Consider the following 17,413-nt stretch of genomic DNA (forward strand, 5'->3'; position numbering starts at 1 on the left):
CTTGACGGCTAAGCAACAACAACAACGGGAATCACAGCCAAATCCCAGCACACATTTACATCGGGTTGCAAGTGAATGCGTGCACGGGACCCAGCGGACACACCAGACACACCCATAATGACAGGCGGCTATCCTTATCCTGTTGCCAGATCAAGTTACGGCTAACCGGTCCTCAGGTGCCAGGCAAATAAGCACCTAATTGTGTGTAAATCTCCAAATGACACTTTGTGTGTTCTGCCTGTCTGTCTGTTCGACTGTGTGTGTCTGTAACTTTTTTATTCTTGCGTATACGTTATGTGCGTATGAGTAATGTCTGTGTGTTCTCTCTCTCCACAGGCTACTGTCGACAAACTGGTGGCCAAGGCGAATACTTCAGCCGTGCTCGGCACATCCTCCTGGAAGGAACAGTTCAAAGATGCCCTCACCGTCATCCCAGGTACAAACGCCCGCTGCTCTTCATGACATCATCATCATCGAATAACAACGAACTAACATTTGCATTTTTCAGCCGATGAAAGTGAGTTCGATGATGTGGACGATGATGTGGAGGAGGAGGTGCCCAGCTGCCTCAGCTACATCAGCCACTTTGTCTGCCTCTTCTGGAAGGTTCTCTTTGCATTTGTGCCGCCCACAAGTGAGTCTCGTCCTGCAGGCTGCAGACTGTGGCTTGCAGACTCCTGTTTCTATTCCCAACTCTGACTCTATTCCCCTTAGACATTTACGGCGGCTATGTGACCTTTCTGGTTTCGATATCTGTCATTGGTATCATCACCGCCGTCATTGGGGACGCCGCCTCCTACTTCGGTTGCGCCCTCAATATCAAGGATTCGGTTACAGCCATTCTCTTCGTGGCCCTGGGCACCAGCATACCAGGTAAGCTTTTGGGACAGCGATCCCCCACCTGACAGACACTCTTACATGCCTGACACTCGATTCGTTTCGGTTTAGATACATTTGCCAGCATGATTGCGGCCAAGCACGACGAGGGTGCCGATAACTGCATCGGCAATGTCACGGGCAGCAATGCGGTCAACGTATTCCTGGGCATTGGGCTGGCCTGGTCCATTGCCTCCATTTACCACATGTCCCATGGCGGAACCTTCAACGTGGAGCCGGGAACGTAAGTCTGCCTTTGACACTTTCAAATTTCAATGATAAAATGAATACTTACACGATTCTCGTCCTTTGACAGGATTGGCTTTGCAGTGGGACTCTTCGTGGCCGAGGCTTTGGTTGCCATCGCTGTGATCATGTGCCGGCGCTGGAACAAGAACATTGGTGCGGAGCTGGGCGGTCCAAGGGGATCCAAGTACTTCTGCGCTTCGATCCTGGTGTTCCTCTGGGTTTTCTATGTAACCATCTGCACTTTGGAGGCCTATGACATCATCCGGATCTAAGCGAACCACACCACCCTAATGGCGTTGGCTCAAAGGAAATGTATCGCCAGGACAGAATCGAGAACAAAAACCACACGCGAAGAGGCTGTTCGAAACAGTTTTATAAATGTAAACTTATATATATACGCGTATGCACTGCACTGTGCTATGCCATATATATATTGATATTTATTGTGTAAAATTTATGTTAATACTAAGAGTAAAATCGTAATGTTTAACTAGGTTTGTAAGTCGGGCTTATTTTAAATATTGTGTACTATTTTACGATTACCTTACATTACTCTCTTTATTTATATATATATACATATATTCGATATGAATTGTAAATACAGAAAGGCTGCCACGGCTCAGCAATCTTGTAATTGTAACGAGATCATTCATTGTTATGCCATATATACTTAATTATACACACATACTCTAAACATACAATATATATTTATTATTATATCATTCTGCGTACAACTTAAGTCATTGTTGTTCTTTGTTAAAGCTGTACTTAATCCACAAGTCCACAAACGCGTGGAGGGGGACACTGAGATACCGATACCGCCCCCGTCCGTTTGAATTCGAATTTAATTTTGAAATTGAAATCGTCTCTCCATCTGTCAGAAATCATTGTTAATTTAATACATGTGTAAGTTTTAGCAGAAAAAATTAAAAGTTTTAGCCAACAGAAAACCCCTTAAGCTAAATACTACTACGACTACCACATCTACTACTACTACTACTACTACTACTACTACTACTACTATTCGTACTATTAATACTTAGGCAGTCTCCTACCCAACAACTAGTTCTAGTCCCTCCATACTAGCTCTTTTCTTGAACTCTGACCAAACCAAGTGGCGGCACTACTTACTAGCGATTAGCCCCGAAAGACCATCAGTGTTTCCGCACTGCACACTACTTACAATAACAGGAGCACTAATCAATTTACTTAAACAACAACAAAAAAAAGACTTTCAATTTGCTTATGTCGCCTGGCAGTGATCGAACGAAATCGAAGTAGAGAAAAAACCGGATATTAAGGCAAACACCAAAACCGACAAATAGATGAAATGAATGAGAAACAAAACAAAAAGTGAATGTACGAGTACGAGTAATCAAAATGTAACTAGCAGGTACATATTTTTTGTATAATGTACTATGTATTTTTTCATATTTATTGTAGCAAAATTCTAGCTAAATAATGGGGTGAGGAGAAAGGAGAGGAGAGGAAAGGAAAGGAAACCTAATGATATTTATAGCCATGCATAAATTTGTATTATATGGGGAACTTGATGATAGAACTTCGCCAAATTTAGACGTAAATTGACGTAATTAATTACCAAATACATATACAAATGCATATACGAGTATGAACGATAAAACAGTGGAATAAAAATATAATTATAGCTGAAATATGTATGTATGTATTAAATTATATTGTCAATGTTTACTGCTAGATATTATAATTAAATTTCTTTTAAAATTTATTTCAATCGTTTGTTCTTTTTTTTAAACTTAATTTCTCGTTGTTTAAGCGCAAATATTGAGACGAGATCAGATCACAAATGTTTGTATGTAGTCATAGGATTGATCAAGGATATTCGATGGATATTACTCCAGTTAACATGCGATTCGGGGGAATCGTCCACGGGTCGGGGGTCAGGGTAAGTCTGGCAAGGAAATCAATAGAATAGAATAGAATGGAATAGAATAGCAAATAGCAGATAGGATGAATAATGTATGGAATAGAAGTGCCGAACAGCAGTAAACCGTAAACAATATAACACATAAAAAAAATACATCAATATACCTATAGTCGTACAAGTGGGCAGACATACAGACCTATATTTATCTATAGACGATTATATTCAAATGGAAAAGGCAAATAAAGCGATAAAAGTGCTTCCGATATAGGATGTAGGGTACGTCTGAAGGACTTCGAGTAGAAAGAGCAGCGGCAGAAAGTGGACGAACAGATTATTAACTATATAAACTTTTCGATTATATTCACTTCTTTTCCATATACTTTTTATAAGTGTAATTTCCAATATGTTTGCTTCATTTCAAATTCATTCATTTTCGATTTCCTTTCCTTAGATGTACGATGTATGAATATGATATATGTAGATCTGGTATGATTGGATCGGCAAACGAGTGTTGGTTAATATGTGTATGTGTATTGTACAATATTAATAATTTGCTGTTTGTTATCGTGTATTTTCGAATTCAAATTATACCTGCATTTTTTATATGTATACTTATGAATGTGATTTTACCCAAAAAAAAAACCAAAAACCAAAGCAAATGCAAAATATATATATTCGTACGCCCAGTCTATAAAAAATATTCAAGAAGCAAAGCAAAGTATATTAATCAAATAGCAGATCGAATACATAAGATATGTATGTATGTATACATATATGTAGCTTCTGTAGCATACTACTATATATGAATGCAGTTAGAACTGTAGCCATCTTACTAACGGTATCTTTTTGGTATCTCTGGGCCCAGAGATCAGAGGCCAGAGGCAGAGCTAGAACTCGCTATCTCTCTCTTCACTACAATACGATATAAGAACTTGAATATTCACTTTGAGAATTTACATACTCGTACTTTAGGGCAGGCATCAGAAATAATGCTTATCGTTTTACTACCCAATCGTATAGCGCCAAGAGCCTATCGCCTAGAGTTACAACAATAATGGCATCGCTCAGCAGTGCTGCCTACCATACCATACCCGAATGTGAATGTATTTCCAGGCATGTTAACCCAATGAAAACCCAATAAACTACACATTAAACCGAATGCGATTGTCGATCTTCTTTTTTTGTTTCCCAATTCCCTCATTTCCAAGAAGGCTGGAAAGGTCTGGTCTGGTCCTCTTATCATCTGGCAGCTTACTTATCGCTATGGGAAACTGGGCGCTGTTACGCAACCCTTATCATCAGCCGCAGACGGAGACGGAGAGGAGACCCAAAAAAGCTGCACAAGATAAGCGGGGGAAATCAGCGTAGAAAGCTGGTTGCGGAAGATGAGCAGGCGAGAGCAGACAACGAGAGCACAATGAAGCGGAAAGATAAAGTTGTTTACGGGATTTCGAATAGCAATAAAACAAATGGAACTGCCTCTCGCGCGGCTAATTTAAGTTGAAACAAACCCCAAAGGCAGTCGCCAGTTGTCCGCCAGTGCGCCACGGAGCAATCTCAGCCGCATTGCAGTCGGTCGCCTTTGAGGGAGTGTAGAGAAGTGTTTGTAATCCAGAGAAAGTCCTGACAGACAAACAAACAGACAGACAGACAAGACGAGGCAAATATGTCCTGTGATGAGAAAACAGCGCTGCTGGCATCGCAGCAAGGACACCAGCAACGCCAGCACATCATTGTTTTGCCAAAGGATCCAAAGGATTATGAACCCATTTTCACAACTGCTGAGTAAACGCTTTCTGTCGCATTTCATTAAAAAATAACTTTGTTACACAGCGTTTCTACCCCCTCCCCCCCAACCAGCTACTCATTCGGTCTGACGCTGGAGGAGCTGCTGCCCTTTGCCCTGGATCCCTGGTGGCAGAGTGTGCGGCGTCTCTGCTCTTTCTGCCTCGGGTTTATCTTCCTGCTGACCCTCTTTGCCGCCTTGGTACTGGCGCACTCCAACGATGGCTGTCGGTCAAATAGAGCAATTAGCACGACCGTCAGCGGCCCCGGCAGCGGCACCACAAACAACATCACGTTCCCGTTCTCGTCGCCATCCACATTCTCTCCGCCAGTTGCCTTGGCATCCAATGGCACTCAGCTGCTGCTGGCCAGTTTATAGCTAATCCCCATAGCTCTTGGGGATTGCTATGCCGCAATACCACCCATGGGATTACATCAGCCGCGCTCCCAATACGCATCTGTTTGGCTTTCCGGCAACGACTACGGACTACGGCTTTCCCACTCGACTACGAGTATTCCATTTGCTGACTAAGCGATAAGCTTAGCACTGAGGCAGTACGGAATCGATTCGTGTTTGATTACAAGCTTACTTTAATTGTCATTATTTGCTATTAATTTATATTTTTAATAAGTACAATTAAACACGACTATACGAGTATGTAATATGCACTTTAAAAGGCAAGTAAATAGGAATTGAAGTGCCTTATCATGATGCTGTTGCTGGGCAGCGTCCTTTAGTCCGGAATGGTATGCCCGGAAACTGCAGATTCGTTTTGGATTTTCACAATTATTTGGCATTTTTTCATACAATAATGTTATGGGTTTTTAGCCGAGCCTAATAAACCTCATACATTTGCTCCCTTCGACTCCTTTGATATTACCCGCACCGCCTTGTCCGACCGACTGAAACTCGTCCTGTGGAGCTCTGGCGACTGCTTGGCCTCTGACCAGGGCTCGAGATTCAAGTTGAAGCCAGCCAAATCCTGACAGTTGACGTAGCGATTGTCATCCATTCGATGACGCTCCATGACACGCTCTCGAACTCGCGTTATTCCATCCGAATTTCGACAGATGATGGCGGCCAGACTTGTCTTGTAGATCTCCGTCAGTTGTCCTGCACAAGCAAGGATTAGCCAACGACGAGGCACTACTTCAGTTTGACAGAACTCACCTTTGGTGAACCTCTGGGGTCCCATTTTCCGATCGTACCAGTGGGAGTCGCCCAGCTTGAGGCGCAGAAACTGGTCGGAGACCATGCAACTCAACAGCGGACCAAAGATGGCACCCTCGAGCGGTGGCTCACTGACGGCTCCCGTATAGACATCCACATCCTGCGGTGATCTAAGGGTTAGACGGGTTAAACGGAGGGGAAAGTCAGTGTGTCTTTGCAATGCACTCACTCATAAATCTGCTTGATGGACGCCAGTGTGGCGTTGTCAACGGCCTGGGCCATCTGCTCCCAGGTGTCCACCGGGGGCAGGCGGCAGTGACGCCGGAAGACCGGATAGGCGGGTATGCCGTGATCGCGACCACGCTGAATGTTCAGCGAGACCAAGTCCAGACCGCAAAGTGGAACCGGATCGTCGGGATTGCCTTCAAACAGTTTCTGGGTGACCTCCAGAGAGAAGAAGCGATCCACGCGCATCACTGGCGTATTGGCAGCTGTATTCAGGGCGTGGTCAATGCCGTGCTCATTCCACAGCGAGAAAGGATTGAAGAGCATCTTGTGCAGCTCTATTGCCTCGGGCGTACTATTGTCTCGAGAAAAATTGAACAGACCCGGCAGCAGGGTGTGGGCAAACCGGAAGGCGGCCGCAGCAAAGCAATTGGCAATGCTGGGATCCACCTGGGGATCGTATGTATCCGGCTCGTCGAGATTGTGGCTGGCCGGTAGCAGACCCTTGACCCGAGTCAGATTCCTGCCGAGCAGCACCGGCAGGAACTCATTGTAGGTGACGTGGGCCATCTGTGCGCCGACAATCTTACGGGCCTCCTGGTAGATCCGCTCATCGTCCCAGTGGGGATTCACTTCGTGCAGGCTTCGAGCCAGATTATTGTGGTGCCTGGCCCAAAGCAGGTGCATGGAGGTGAGCAGCAGATTCTCGTTGGCCCTATCGTCGCCAGACTCGAAGCAGTACTTGCCCTGTCGTGTCATCTGGACGCGATTGCAGCCATCTGAAGGATTGGACGAGATCGGAAGCAGCTCTCGTCCGTCGTCAGTTAGGAACATGCGCAGCGTGCCGTTGATGAAGCTGCGAAGCTGGTTCTGCCGCTGCTCCAGGTTGCCGTACACCACAGAGGCATCAATGAATGCGGTGGCCTGGTTCAGCTGCATCCTCGGCCCGAATCTGCCCATGGGCGCCGGCGCAGAGCGAACAAAGTTCATGCAGGTGACATTGTACCGCTTGTAGTAGGGATCGTCGGGGAGTATCTCCACGGGAAAGCACTCTGGATGCTGTTCGCGTGTGGCAGCCGCACAACAGTTGATCGACTCGCCCTCTTGGGAGGTGGTCAGCGATGTGGCGGTGATGTCGTGGTCCATGAACTGGCCGAAGACCGCCAGCATCACGGTGAAGTTTGAGTCCGTCTCGTAGCTGGAACGATGAATCTTCAGGGAGACTAGGCGTGCCGGTGGCAGGTGTCCATCATGACTGGTCCTGGGAGCTGCAATGCCATCGGAGTAGTCCGGTGCCACCATGCGGCGGTAGGGCACCATCGAAGCTCCAAATGTGCGCGGATGATCTTTGTTGTTGCAGACGCCAGTAGATCGCCTGTAGCGGGCATTGAAGTCACAGTCCAACCGAAGCACCGTGGGATCCGGCAGCACGATCTGCGGGCCCCAGCCAATATTACTTCGACCCGGCTGTTTGGTGTAGTTGAATCTTCGGGCAATGTCCATAGTCGCCTGGTTCTCTACGTAACCACGACGGGCCAGTTTCCGAGCCTCTGGATTGGTGCTCAGGGAACGATAGTGCCGGAAAGCTGGCGTGTTGACCTCATTCGGCTGTAGGCCTTCCTCCAATATCTCACGATCCCCCAGCGCCTTGATGCCGACACTAACTGAACGGGCGCCCTCATGACGATCGACAGCCGCCTGTTTTAGGGCCCAATCCGCTTCCGGCTCATCTGGAATTGGTGTCGTCGGTGGTAGCTCCATGTCTGTTCCATTTATGGCCAAGAAAAAGCTGGGACCACCATCTGTGTTGCTGAGCGAGTCGTCAAACAACAGGGCCAGGCCCAAGGCGACGAACACAATGACTCTGCGGACAGGAAAATAATTTAACTTTGTGGCTAACACACTGCGGTTAGGCGGCGCCTATACAAATGTTCCACACTGGAAAATATGGGAAATACTTGTCCCTTTCGGGTTGCCCCACTCACATGAATGTAATTCCAATGCAACACTGGAACTGTTTCATTTTGCTGCGACGCGAACGCGGTGAGACACCGCCTGGAAATACGTGTTCTGGTCCTTGATAAGGAGGCAGCGCCACATAACCAGAGCCACTGGCTACGGCGGCGGTGAGTGGCGTTGTTTCGTCCGTCATGATCGAAGCTGAACTGATGAGGGGCCAGTGGCCCACGGCGACTCGACTGTAAAGTTGCGCCAACCCAACACTTAGAGGGCTTCCTCTCCGTTCGCCACACTTCAGATACTTTCGCCGGCAGCTCCGCGTTCGACAGTGTGCTAGCTTGAGGCTGACGAAGAAACCCAGTATATAATATATTATAATCCCAGCGGTTGAGCAGAGGAGTAACAAAGCTGGTAACTGTCCACCAGCCCACAAGCCGCATCAGTTTAAAAACAGTCCATCTTGAACTTAAAGCTTAAACTTTAATAAATGTAAATGCTTGTGTATACAACACATAATTAGACTTCCATTTCTATTGGCTTTTAGAATATATTAGCCTCATACTCGTCAGTTTCAAGAGATATTGGAACGACTTGTTCTGCGGCAGATAGACCAGTTCTGTGCTCTCCAGAAACTCCTCCATGGGTGGTAGAAAGATGACGACTCACCATAAGCTCCGAGATTTCAATGATTTTTAGACCTAATGGTCTGTCCAGACTTACATCAATTATATCCTAAGGTTTGAGCACTTTCTGTGCTACTGGGTCAAGGCCAAGAGTCAACTACAACTGACACTCGTTGAGCGTTAGATCAGTATTAATCTAATTTGCGACATGAGCTTTGCCGCCGGTCGTAGGTGCCGTTGAATATCAGCTGAAACCAGACCAGCAATGGATGGTCGCGCATGAGTTGCGCCAGTGCTAACTGGTTGCCCTTGAAGCGCTCGAATACCTAGCCATGACGCTGCTGCCGAAGATACAAGCTAATGGCAAACTGCGAGAATTTTAGCTCTGTGTATTTGCTTGTGTACTCATCCGAGCGTTCTTTGTCATTGGTCACATCGCATATTGGCCAACCAGACTCTGAAAGTACTTCCGATCCTTGACTGGAAAAGGAATGAATATGAAATACAGCTCCAGGTATAATGAAAACATACTTACTTAGGACTGAGATGAGCTCGCTGCTGCTGCAGCCTTCTTTAGCTCTGTCTCACTGATGCCCTGGGCGCCATAGCGCAGTCTGAGGCCACCATTACTGTGGTTTCTCTCTGATCCGAAATCTGATTGATAACCATTTCGGCTAGGGCTTCGAATACAAACTGGAATATGCACAGTTTCACATAGAATATATCCTGGATGGTGGGGCTGCCATGGGGCCTCTCATCCCACATGGCGACAGTGGCATCTGTAAGGAGCGCAGAGCTATGGCAGTACTTATTTTATCGCTACTGTTCGTAGCGCCTTCGGTCGGCTTCACCATATTACTGCCGCAGGGTATGGCATTAAGCTAAGGAGAGTAGTTGCAAGATAAATTAAATAAATCGTTATAAAAAGAACAATAATAATAACCTTTTCCCAAGTGCTCGAATGCAAGGGTTTTGTCACAAATGTAGCTCTAAATCCACCAAGCCAACTGGTTTCGGGCTTAATGGTCTTGTGGTGCCATTTCGTTGGCCAGGCCTACTTGGAGAAATACCAAAGAGCAGATCCTGGTCACAGCAAGGTATACCTGTTCCCCAGGTACATTTATGAGTTGAACAAAGCCTTGACCCGATAAGATCACGTTAAGTCTCCTGCGGCAGAGACGGCTATGTATGATGAGTCCTTCAAGGCCTCGATCCCAACGACGGGAAGGGGGGTAACCTCTACACAACATTCTAGTTCGACCGGATGCAGGGTACCGACTGGGTGGATCGCACAGACAAACTATGCCGGCTGTTGGGAAAAGTGTTCTGAATCATTTTCACATATGCAAGACCTCAGTTTACATACCTGTTGTTTGGGTCGTCCTGAAAGTGGACAGCAGCTCGAGTTGCCGGAGGAATCCTTGCGATGACACGCCTCAATTACAGCTGGTAGCTATGATAAACACTGATAACACTAATAAAGACATATTTTGTTGTTTTACGCGCACTCTGAGATCCTCCGAAATATACCGTCTCATTTTTAAAATATACCGATGAATAAACGAACTTAACCCACTCAACCCCTCACTACCTAAACACGGGAACAACTTGAGCTAAGTTTCGGAAAATAATGATGTTTGTTAATTCTTCCTGCAGATTCATCCTATCCTTCCTCTTTACTTATAAAAAAACAGCGATATATATCATATATATCACCTAAACTGCCCTAAAGTTCTTCAAGTTTCATAATATTAATGTGTGTTTTGATACATATACCAACTGGTCGACAATGGGATTGTAACGATAGCCGTAAGGCTTTCACATGTTCCGTAAGCCTATGTCACACGACCATAATTCATAGAGTTCCGATTCGTAAACAAAAATGTAACATTAAGAAATAGTGATTGCTATGCAGGGTGACCATTTCATACGCAGAATTTTTTAATTTTCGCTTTCAAATCGTACTTATGTGCATTATTTATTTCAATGTATTGCATATAAATCCTTTTCTCTCATTCTTTTTCAAGCAATTTATATTTGGCGCGCACCACTCGATAGTATCGATTGCCGAACTTGAACCGGGTAGAGCTCTTTTTGAGCCGGTAGGCAGCGAAATAGGGTATACAAGTACCATACTGGGGTTGACAAGCAACAAGTCTTCAAATATTGTTGCGACTGTTTTTTTGTTGAAGTGCTTTGTTTAAACCTTGTTTTAGTCAAAATACAAGAAATGGGAGTACTTAAAAGTAGCTAGTCTTGTAGAAAGTTTATTCATCAATGGAATACAATTATGTGGGAAGAGCTGAGGGTTTTATCATCTAGTAATATTCGACGGAATATCAACAACGTGGAATATGTGTAATATAACTTGAATTCGTCAGTATATTTACGGTATATTTTAAAAATGAGAGGGTATATTTTGGTATATTTCCGACGGTCGGACGGTATATTTTAGCGATAACTCCACTACCCTTGCTAAGAATTTCACTTGATTTTGTAAACAAAAATTTAACATTGTCAGAATAGATGGCAACTTGGACGCAAAACGAGCCGACTGGCGTCAGCAAACGTAGGCGCTGGAATCTAGAAGGTATGTACCATAACCCGCAACTCGGAAGGCTCAATGCAAGGCAGGCATAACTCAACGAAATTCAAACATGATTACAGATCGAGCCTCACTAAACAAATTGAAGAACCATATTGCACAGGAGGGATGCCCCCAGATGCAATATGATTTGGCCAAGCAGATTTTGGAAAACGCAATAGGCTAGTGACAACCTCGAATTATACTGCATCCGAAAGTAAACTATTATTTTCTTAAACAGATCCGAATATGGACAAAATCGAACAGTACCAGAAAGCCGTAAATTGGCTCGTCACCGCGGCTCACAATGGCCATGAGGATTCAGCCAAGCTGCTAAAAAATTGCTACAATGACGGCCGTGGCATAACGGCAGAGAACGAGGATGAAGTCCGTAGCTGCCTGTCTATGACGCCAGGGGAGCGGGCGGCCCGAAAAGCAGCTCGTGAACTATTTGCCTGTCTCTCGAACGGAAACGAGCACGTTACACCCAAACAGCTGGAAAGAAAGATGAGATGCATATACAATCTTCAACGTAAACGCCGCAGACTTGAGGACGAAACGTCCGGGTCCAGCAGCGAGGGCGAACCAGAATGTGAGCCCCTGGGAAACGTGGAAACCATGGGGCATGCAAATGTGGAGCATCAACGCTTTATCACCGAGGCAAATCTAGTATCGGCTGCTTCCAACTACAGTGCCGGACGGATGCCCACTGTAAACGACACATTGACACTGTCTGTGCCTGATCCAAGGAGCTTAGACCATGTGCACCCCATCTACCGCATCTTTTTCCACCCGCTCATATTTTTCACTCTGTTTTACCACCGTCTGGTGAACTGCATCATCTCGTTGCCTAGCATATTGCCTGTGAGCGTGCGCCTGGGTCTCCTGATAGCTCTGTCCTGGTGGAGCAGCTTCCAATTGGTGCCACTAATCAGCTACTATTTCAGCGTTGGCATGATGATCTGGGCCACCTGTAAAATGCTAAAGACCAAGCAACAGTTTGTCGACTTTCGAATTTGGTCGGGACTGTTCCTGCGCTATGGCGACAACAACATCGATGCGGGTATAGCGGAGGAGCGCTTCCTGCGGAACAACATGAAGCCGTACGTGTATTATTTTGGAGCCTTCATCTGCAACCTGATTGTGTATCCTCTGGTGGCCGATGGCTGGATGCCCCACTCAGAGCTAACTATAATCTCTGGAGCTTTCACGCTACTCACCATGGGAGGGAGCGTGTATGCCTCGTCTGACCTACTGCCCAACTGGGTGGTGGTTGTCTCCTTTGCCGTCAACGTCTTGGCCAAGTATCCTTATGAGATGGACAAGGTGGTCACATCACGCTGGCGCTTCCTGGACCTGCGTAAACCCACCTTCTCGACATTTGTGATTGGCAACGGCATTGAGTTCTGTCTGAACTGCCGCACAGCATTGTACCTGTTGATTCCCGTGCTCCTGGTGATAATGGCCAAACGTTCACGCTGGCACGGTGTCTACACGCATCTCATTCCACACTGCGTCACGCTCTGCTGGCTGCAAGTGTGCATCGCCACCTCTCAGAGTGCCACCATGTTTGGCGTGATTCGCGGGACTCTCGTCCTCGCCGGGATGGTTTTGTTTCTGCCCCTATTCGGAATAGTGGCGCTCCTCGTTCCGGTCTTCGTGGCCATCAAGACACTCGGGCTTTCCAGCGAGCAACTTTATTGGGGCGGTGTAGCCATCGCCTGTTTACTCATCATGCTCGGCTCCTATCTTCTCGCCCTAAACCGTGTTACCCAAAAGTATATTACCGTGCTGCAGGCAAGTGGAGTGGCGGTGTCATCCTGTGATACTATACTGTAACTAAATACTTGTAAATCATTTGCAGCTGGTCATGGGTGTGACAATGGCCTGTGTTTTGGTCTTCCCCTACATGACGTCCAGTTTCAAGGACACCCCGCGCTTCAATGCGATGCCACGATTCGGTCTACATTCTCTGTCGGACGTGGACTCACTGCCATGGGATCGTTTCCATTCCCTGTGCGCCCTGCCTTTCGAAGAGGAGCCCAACAAGATAAAGGCCCAGCTGCGTTGCATTCACCTCAATGGCTTGCCCGTGGCCTGGCAGGGCAGCGTCACCAAGGTGGAAATCTCCAAGATCTCCAATATGTTTGAAGATCTCGTCGCCAATTACTTGCCCGCCTGGTTAGGCAGGGCGGTACGCTGCGCTCATGGCGAGGGCATATCGCAGAATTTCCAGTGCAATCGCAACCTTAATGACCAATGCGATGAGTGGGAGCGCGTGATCAAAAAAGTCAATGCTCGAACAGGCAGCTGCACGCTCCAAAAATATAACCGCTACGAATATGACCTGCTGGTCAAGGTCGGTAGCAGCAGCGGGGGTGGACTGCTGGGACGCTCGACCTCCTCTGAAGTGGTTCTAAAGGCTCACCATGACTTCGGAAACTTCACGCGGCAGCTCAGCCATGGCGACATTGTGCTGTTTTACGGCACACTCCATCACTCCCGGATACGGACCAACGATGTGCAAGTTCTGTTGAAGACCATCGAGTGCCGGAAATGTAAGTCCCCAGAGCTAGGTACCGCGAGCATTGAACGACTAATAGGTGCCTCTCCGATGGATGCCCGCCTGCAGGAACTAATGAGGGGCATTAAGTATCTGTTGAATGCGTTGTTGAATCCGTTAATTACGTTTAAGTAAGTTAATTAACATATAAATAAGGCAAAGGATTTGATTATCTAAGCTAATGATCACAAATGTATAGCTCCCTCGATCCCAATTTAGTGTCACTATCAGAAGAACTATCAGAACTCTCGAGCTCAAACTGAAACCTTTCTTGCTTCTCGCGTATTGGGCTGTGATGATGTTCTTCACAGGGCCTGATATATGCGAACATAAAAAGCGTTCATTAGTTGAACAACATCTATCAACAACTTACGATGTCCCCGATGGTAAATGCCCAATCTATTAAGATCCCGCAGAACAATTAGTTTACATTGGGCAATGGGGATGTAGCCATTTTTCATAAATGGCACCAGCCATTCCCGGACAGCGTATGGACATATGGAATTTTACCGCATTTTGCCTGCCAGAAAAAAACCATGACTTTAAAGAGGAGACAAGAATAGCAAGCAGCGAGTTACGTTAGTGCCGACAGCTAATATGGATGCTTCAGAAAAGTAAGGAAAGTAAAAAACCTCGCTACTTTCGGGGCGTTAAGTCGTTATCCATCGATAATAAAGATAGTTCAAGGCGCGGGTGACCCAGCCACTTTTTGAAGAATGCATTCCAAAATTAGATAAGCAGTTTCTACGCGCAGGACGGAAAATTGTGTTGCTTGTTGATAACTGTCCGGCACATCCGAACGATTTAAAGAAGAAAATGAAATGCATCGAATTCGCATTTTTTTCCCCGAATATGACTTTTAAATTACAACCGCTTGATCAGGGAATAATGCAAAGTTCGAAGTGTAACTATCGTAACAGCACTTAACTGTATTTCTATTTATGTTGATGCGATTATATCATATTATAAATACAAATATGTGCATTAAATAAACATTTTTTCTTATACAAACATTTATTTAAATACGAGTATGTATATCCACTCATTATATTCGTTTTATTCTAGTCTTAACAATATTAATTCGATTCTTATCGGTATATTTACAAAATGAGACGGTATATTTTGGAGGGTCAGACGGTCTGCTCTGTCCTGCTCATATATGAAACGAAATAATGAGTCTGGAGAGCGTAATTTTGAATGTACTGTAGACAGGGGTACCTCAAAATCAAGTTATATTTGGTAAAAGCTAATGTATTTACCTTGCATTTGTTTCTTGGCGGTTTGGCCTGTTGTCTATCAAACTCTATTTTTCCTCCCATTTTCCGTTGATATGTTGTTGATTTGTAGCAAATGTGTAGATACCGTGTAGTTGACATGTACTAAGTAGAGCAAAATGTAGAAGTTTGTCAAAATAAATGAACGAGTGAACAAATGAACTGAACTTGTACCAACATCCACTGCATATATATATTTAATTGTATGGATTTCAAAGTGTATTTAGTGGCGAACCGAGCACACGAGCACACGGTGGTAAACTGATAGGCGGCCTGCACATAAGTGAAGATAACTTCAACACAGATACCAACTATTTAACTGTAAACTGTAATCAAAACCCAAGCAAACCCCATCATGATACCGTGCATAAAAAAAGAGTATCAAAACGTGGTGATTAGCACCGGCAACATCATTAACAACGAGCTCGGGCAGCGCAAGTCCAACGAGGAACTGTACGATGGGCTGAAAATAACGCTGCACAGTGACCCAAATGTCGAGCGCGTGGTGGTCGAAATCGACGAGCTGCATGGACGTGTACAGCATGCCACAGAGGAACTGACCAAACGGTTGACGGAGAACCAACGCAGTGAGATTAGCATCGGCGCCAAGATATTCCTCAACAACAACTCCACGGTGTACATAGAGCAGGCGGTGGACACCCTACTCAACATACTCAATGTGAGGCACGTGGACAACGTGGTGTTGGCCTACCACCCCAATGCGAGTGGCACCACATCGCCCGTTGCCAACGCAACAGCTGAGTCCACAACAGCAGCACCGGCCGTCAAATCACCGTGCTCTGAGGCAAACCCCGCACCCTCGAGCGTCTCCAACTGGAGCGCTCGGAATGGAGCCCAGGGCGTAATCGAACTCAAGGAACTCTACAGGTCCCTGGAGCAGTATGCACTCAACCAAAAGATCACGCAGCTGGGCATTGCGGACCTCGACGCCGAGGCGCTGGCGGAGCTGCACAAGTCAGCCGCAGTCGCCCCCACCATTGCGCAGGTTAATCTGTCCACCTGCTGCCGTGTGCCCACGGAGCTGCAAGAGTTCTGTGCCGCCCACGACATCCAGCTGAACACACACGGCGATCCTGAGCTGCTGCTGCCAGAGGAACAGTTTTCTGGCCTGGCACCCGGCTACACAATCGATTGGTCGTTGCGCTACCAAGTTCATGTCCGCTGTCGCGGCGTTCTCACTGCCAAGGGCTATATTGTGGGTGCCTCGCGGCCCATACCCAGCGCCAGCACCAGCGCCAAAGCCAACGCATAGGCATAGGCATAGTCGAGAGGCAGAAAGAAGCTTAGCTTTAGTTAAAATATTTGTGTGTATACCTGTATACTGTGTCGTAGTTCTGTACTTATTGTTTGTTATACAAAACCCAGATGATCGATTGATTTTATTGTAAACGATTTTTCAAACTTCTTCTGAATATAAAGCGTTTCTAAAACGGCAAACCAGCTCTCGCCCTATATGGCGTTGTATTGTTATTTGTGTCATTTGCTGGCTGGGGTCACCGAGTCTTGAACCGGTTTGGCTCACAAATTAAGTATACGTCTAGTACACATTCAGACAATTATTGCAGCCGCTATGAGTGCTGGACTGATGACTGCGGGCTGGTTCCAGTCCCTGTTCCTGTGGCTGTTGCTGTGGCTGTGGCCTCTAGTGCTTTGTTATTTACCTTGTTAATCGCTGTCTGTGTCTGCGTCTGGGTCTCAAATCTAATTACGGCGGACGCGTCCAGCGACCTAGCGACCTCACATTCAGATCACGTGGCTAACCCGTCCCAGTACTTGAGAATCAAGAAACGAAAACCGACTGCCGATTAGAAGCAGATTCCAATTTAGCTGCGGGAGATATTTTAAATATATTGCCTTTGATTTACTAGTAGATGATATCAAAATTGGAAACTGGCCGGCTCGTCAGGTGCAACAGCTAACGGCCCCATAAATCCCGTCATAATGGTGTGCTTGAATAATGAAGGAGTCCGTCCGCCCTAAATTAATCTATTGTCGAAATTTACAGCGGCTGTATATTGGTCGACTGAGCTGCGCGATTGGAGAAGGAGTACCAGTGGGGCTGGTTCGCCCTGTAAGTAGGGCATTTACAAGAAGTAGCTGTTCGTCTCAAGTGGAGGAAGTGCGTGGACAAATGGTTTATTAATAAGCAAGCAAGAAACCATATAATTTGAAGGCAA

At 46.1% G+C, this 17,413-nt stretch overlaps 5 protein-coding genes across 15 annotated transcripts in view; 4 read left to right on the forward strand and 1 right to left on the reverse strand.

Moving 5' to 3' along the window:
* LOC108156679 (sodium/calcium exchanger 3) overlaps positions 1–2,091 on the forward strand; it is a 35,552-nt gene extending 33,461 nt beyond the window's left edge. For all 10 annotated transcript variants that reach the window (XM_033388629.1, XM_033388630.1, XM_033388628.1 and 7 more), the window contains 5 exons: positions 337–436; positions 509–634; positions 715–873; positions 949–1,120; positions 1,193–2,091. In XM_033388629.1, coding sequence (XP_033244520.1) covers positions 337–436; positions 509–634; positions 715–873; positions 949–1,120; positions 1,193–1,397 — 762 coding nt within the window. In that variant the 3' untranslated portion in view covers positions 1,398–2,091. The remainder of the gene's footprint in view (positions 1–336; positions 437–508; positions 635–714; positions 874–948; positions 1,121–1,192) is intronic.
* A 2,444-nt stretch (positions 2,092–4,535) lies between these two features.
* Positions 4,536–5,474, forward strand: LOC108157487. The gene is made up of 2 exons (XM_017289582.2): positions 4,536–4,816; positions 4,892–5,474. Exons 1-2 carry the CDS (start codon positions 4,698–4,700, stop codon positions 5,193–5,195), a joined length of 423 nt encoding a protein of 140 aa, XP_017145071.1. The 5' UTR covers positions 4,536–4,697; the 3' UTR covers positions 5,196–5,474.
* Positions 5,475–5,562: 88 nt separating this feature from the next.
* On the reverse strand, positions 5,563–10,356 carry LOC108157486 (chorion peroxidase). Its single transcript, XM_017289581.2, has 8 exons — positions 10,161–10,356; positions 9,738–10,103; positions 9,330–9,675; positions 8,838–9,274; positions 8,198–8,515; positions 6,217–8,076; positions 5,988–6,157; positions 5,563–5,930 (listed from the first exon to the last, which is right to left on the reverse strand). Exons 5-8 carry the CDS (start codon positions 8,362–8,364, stop codon positions 5,662–5,664), a joined length of 2,466 nt encoding a protein of 821 aa, XP_017145070.1. The 5' UTR covers positions 8,365–8,515; positions 8,838–9,274; positions 9,330–9,675; positions 9,738–10,103; positions 10,161–10,356; the 3' UTR covers positions 5,563–5,661.
* An 883-nt stretch (positions 10,357–11,239) lies between these two features.
* On the forward strand, positions 11,240–14,501 carry LOC108156896 (wolframin). Of its 2 annotated transcripts, XM_017288636.2 has the most exons (5): positions 11,240–11,384; positions 11,462–11,560; positions 11,620–13,175; positions 13,243–14,072; positions 14,141–14,501. In XM_017288636.2, exons 1-5 carry the CDS (start codon positions 11,321–11,323, stop codon positions 14,202–14,204), a joined length of 2,613 nt encoding a protein of 870 aa, XP_017144125.1. In that variant the 5' UTR covers positions 11,240–11,320; the 3' UTR covers positions 14,205–14,501. The 2 variants fall into 2 exon arrangements, with proteins under 2 accessions (XP_017144125.1, XP_017144127.1); XM_017288638.2 differs by having other exon boundaries at positions 13,243–14,501.
* An 879-nt stretch (positions 14,502–15,380) lies between these two features.
* On the forward strand, positions 15,381–16,676 carry LOC108155880 (glutamate--cysteine ligase regulatory subunit). The gene has a single exon (XM_017287008.2). It carries the CDS (start codon positions 15,571–15,573, stop codon positions 16,486–16,488), a length of 918 nt encoding a protein of 305 aa, XP_017142497.1. The 5' UTR covers positions 15,381–15,570; the 3' UTR covers positions 16,489–16,676.
* The last annotated feature ends 737 nt before the right edge of the window (positions 16,677–17,413 follow it).

Source organism: Drosophila miranda, chromosome 2 (genome assembly GCF_003369915.1).
Source record: "Drosophila miranda strain MSH22 chromosome 2, D.miranda_PacBio2.1, whole genome shotgun sequence".
NCBI classification, from domain to species: domain Eukaryota; kingdom Metazoa; phylum Arthropoda; class Insecta; order Diptera; family Drosophilidae; genus Drosophila; species Drosophila miranda.

Coding starts and splice junctions, on each gene's coding strand:
- LOC108157487 (XM_017289582.2), top strand. CDS start 4,698: ATGTCCTGTGATGAGAAAACAGCGCTGCTGGCATCGCAGCAAGGACAC. Junction 4,817..4,891: donor CCCATTTTCACAACTGCTGA/GTAAACGCTTTC, acceptor CCCCCCAACCAG/CTACTCATTCGGTCTGACGC.
- LOC108157486 (XM_017289581.2), bottom strand. CDS start 8,364: ATGACGGACGAAACAACGCCACTCACCGCCGCCGTAGCCAGTGGCTCT. Junction 8,077..8,197: donor TGCATTGGAATTACATTCAT/GTGAGTGGGGCA, acceptor TCCTGTCCGCAG/AGTCATTGTGTTCGTCGCCT. Junction 5,931..5,987: donor ACCCCAGAGGTTCACCAAAG/GTGAGTTCTGTC, acceptor TTGCTTGTGCAG/GACAACTGACGGAGATCTAC.
- LOC108156896 (XM_017288636.2), top strand. CDS start 11,321: ATGGCAACTTGGACGCAAAACGAGCCGACTGGCGTCAGCAAACGTAGG. Junction 13,176..13,242: donor AGTATATTACCGTGCTGCAG/GCAAGTGGAGTG, acceptor AATCATTTGCAG/CTGGTCATGGGTGTGACAAT. Junction 14,073..14,140: donor AATCCGTTAATTACGTTTAA/GTAAGTTAATTA, acceptor ACAAATGTATAG/CTCCCTCGATCCCAATTTAG.
- LOC108155880 (XM_017287008.2), top strand. CDS start 15,571: ATGATACCGTGCATAAAAAAAGAGTATCAAAACGTGGTGATTAGCACC.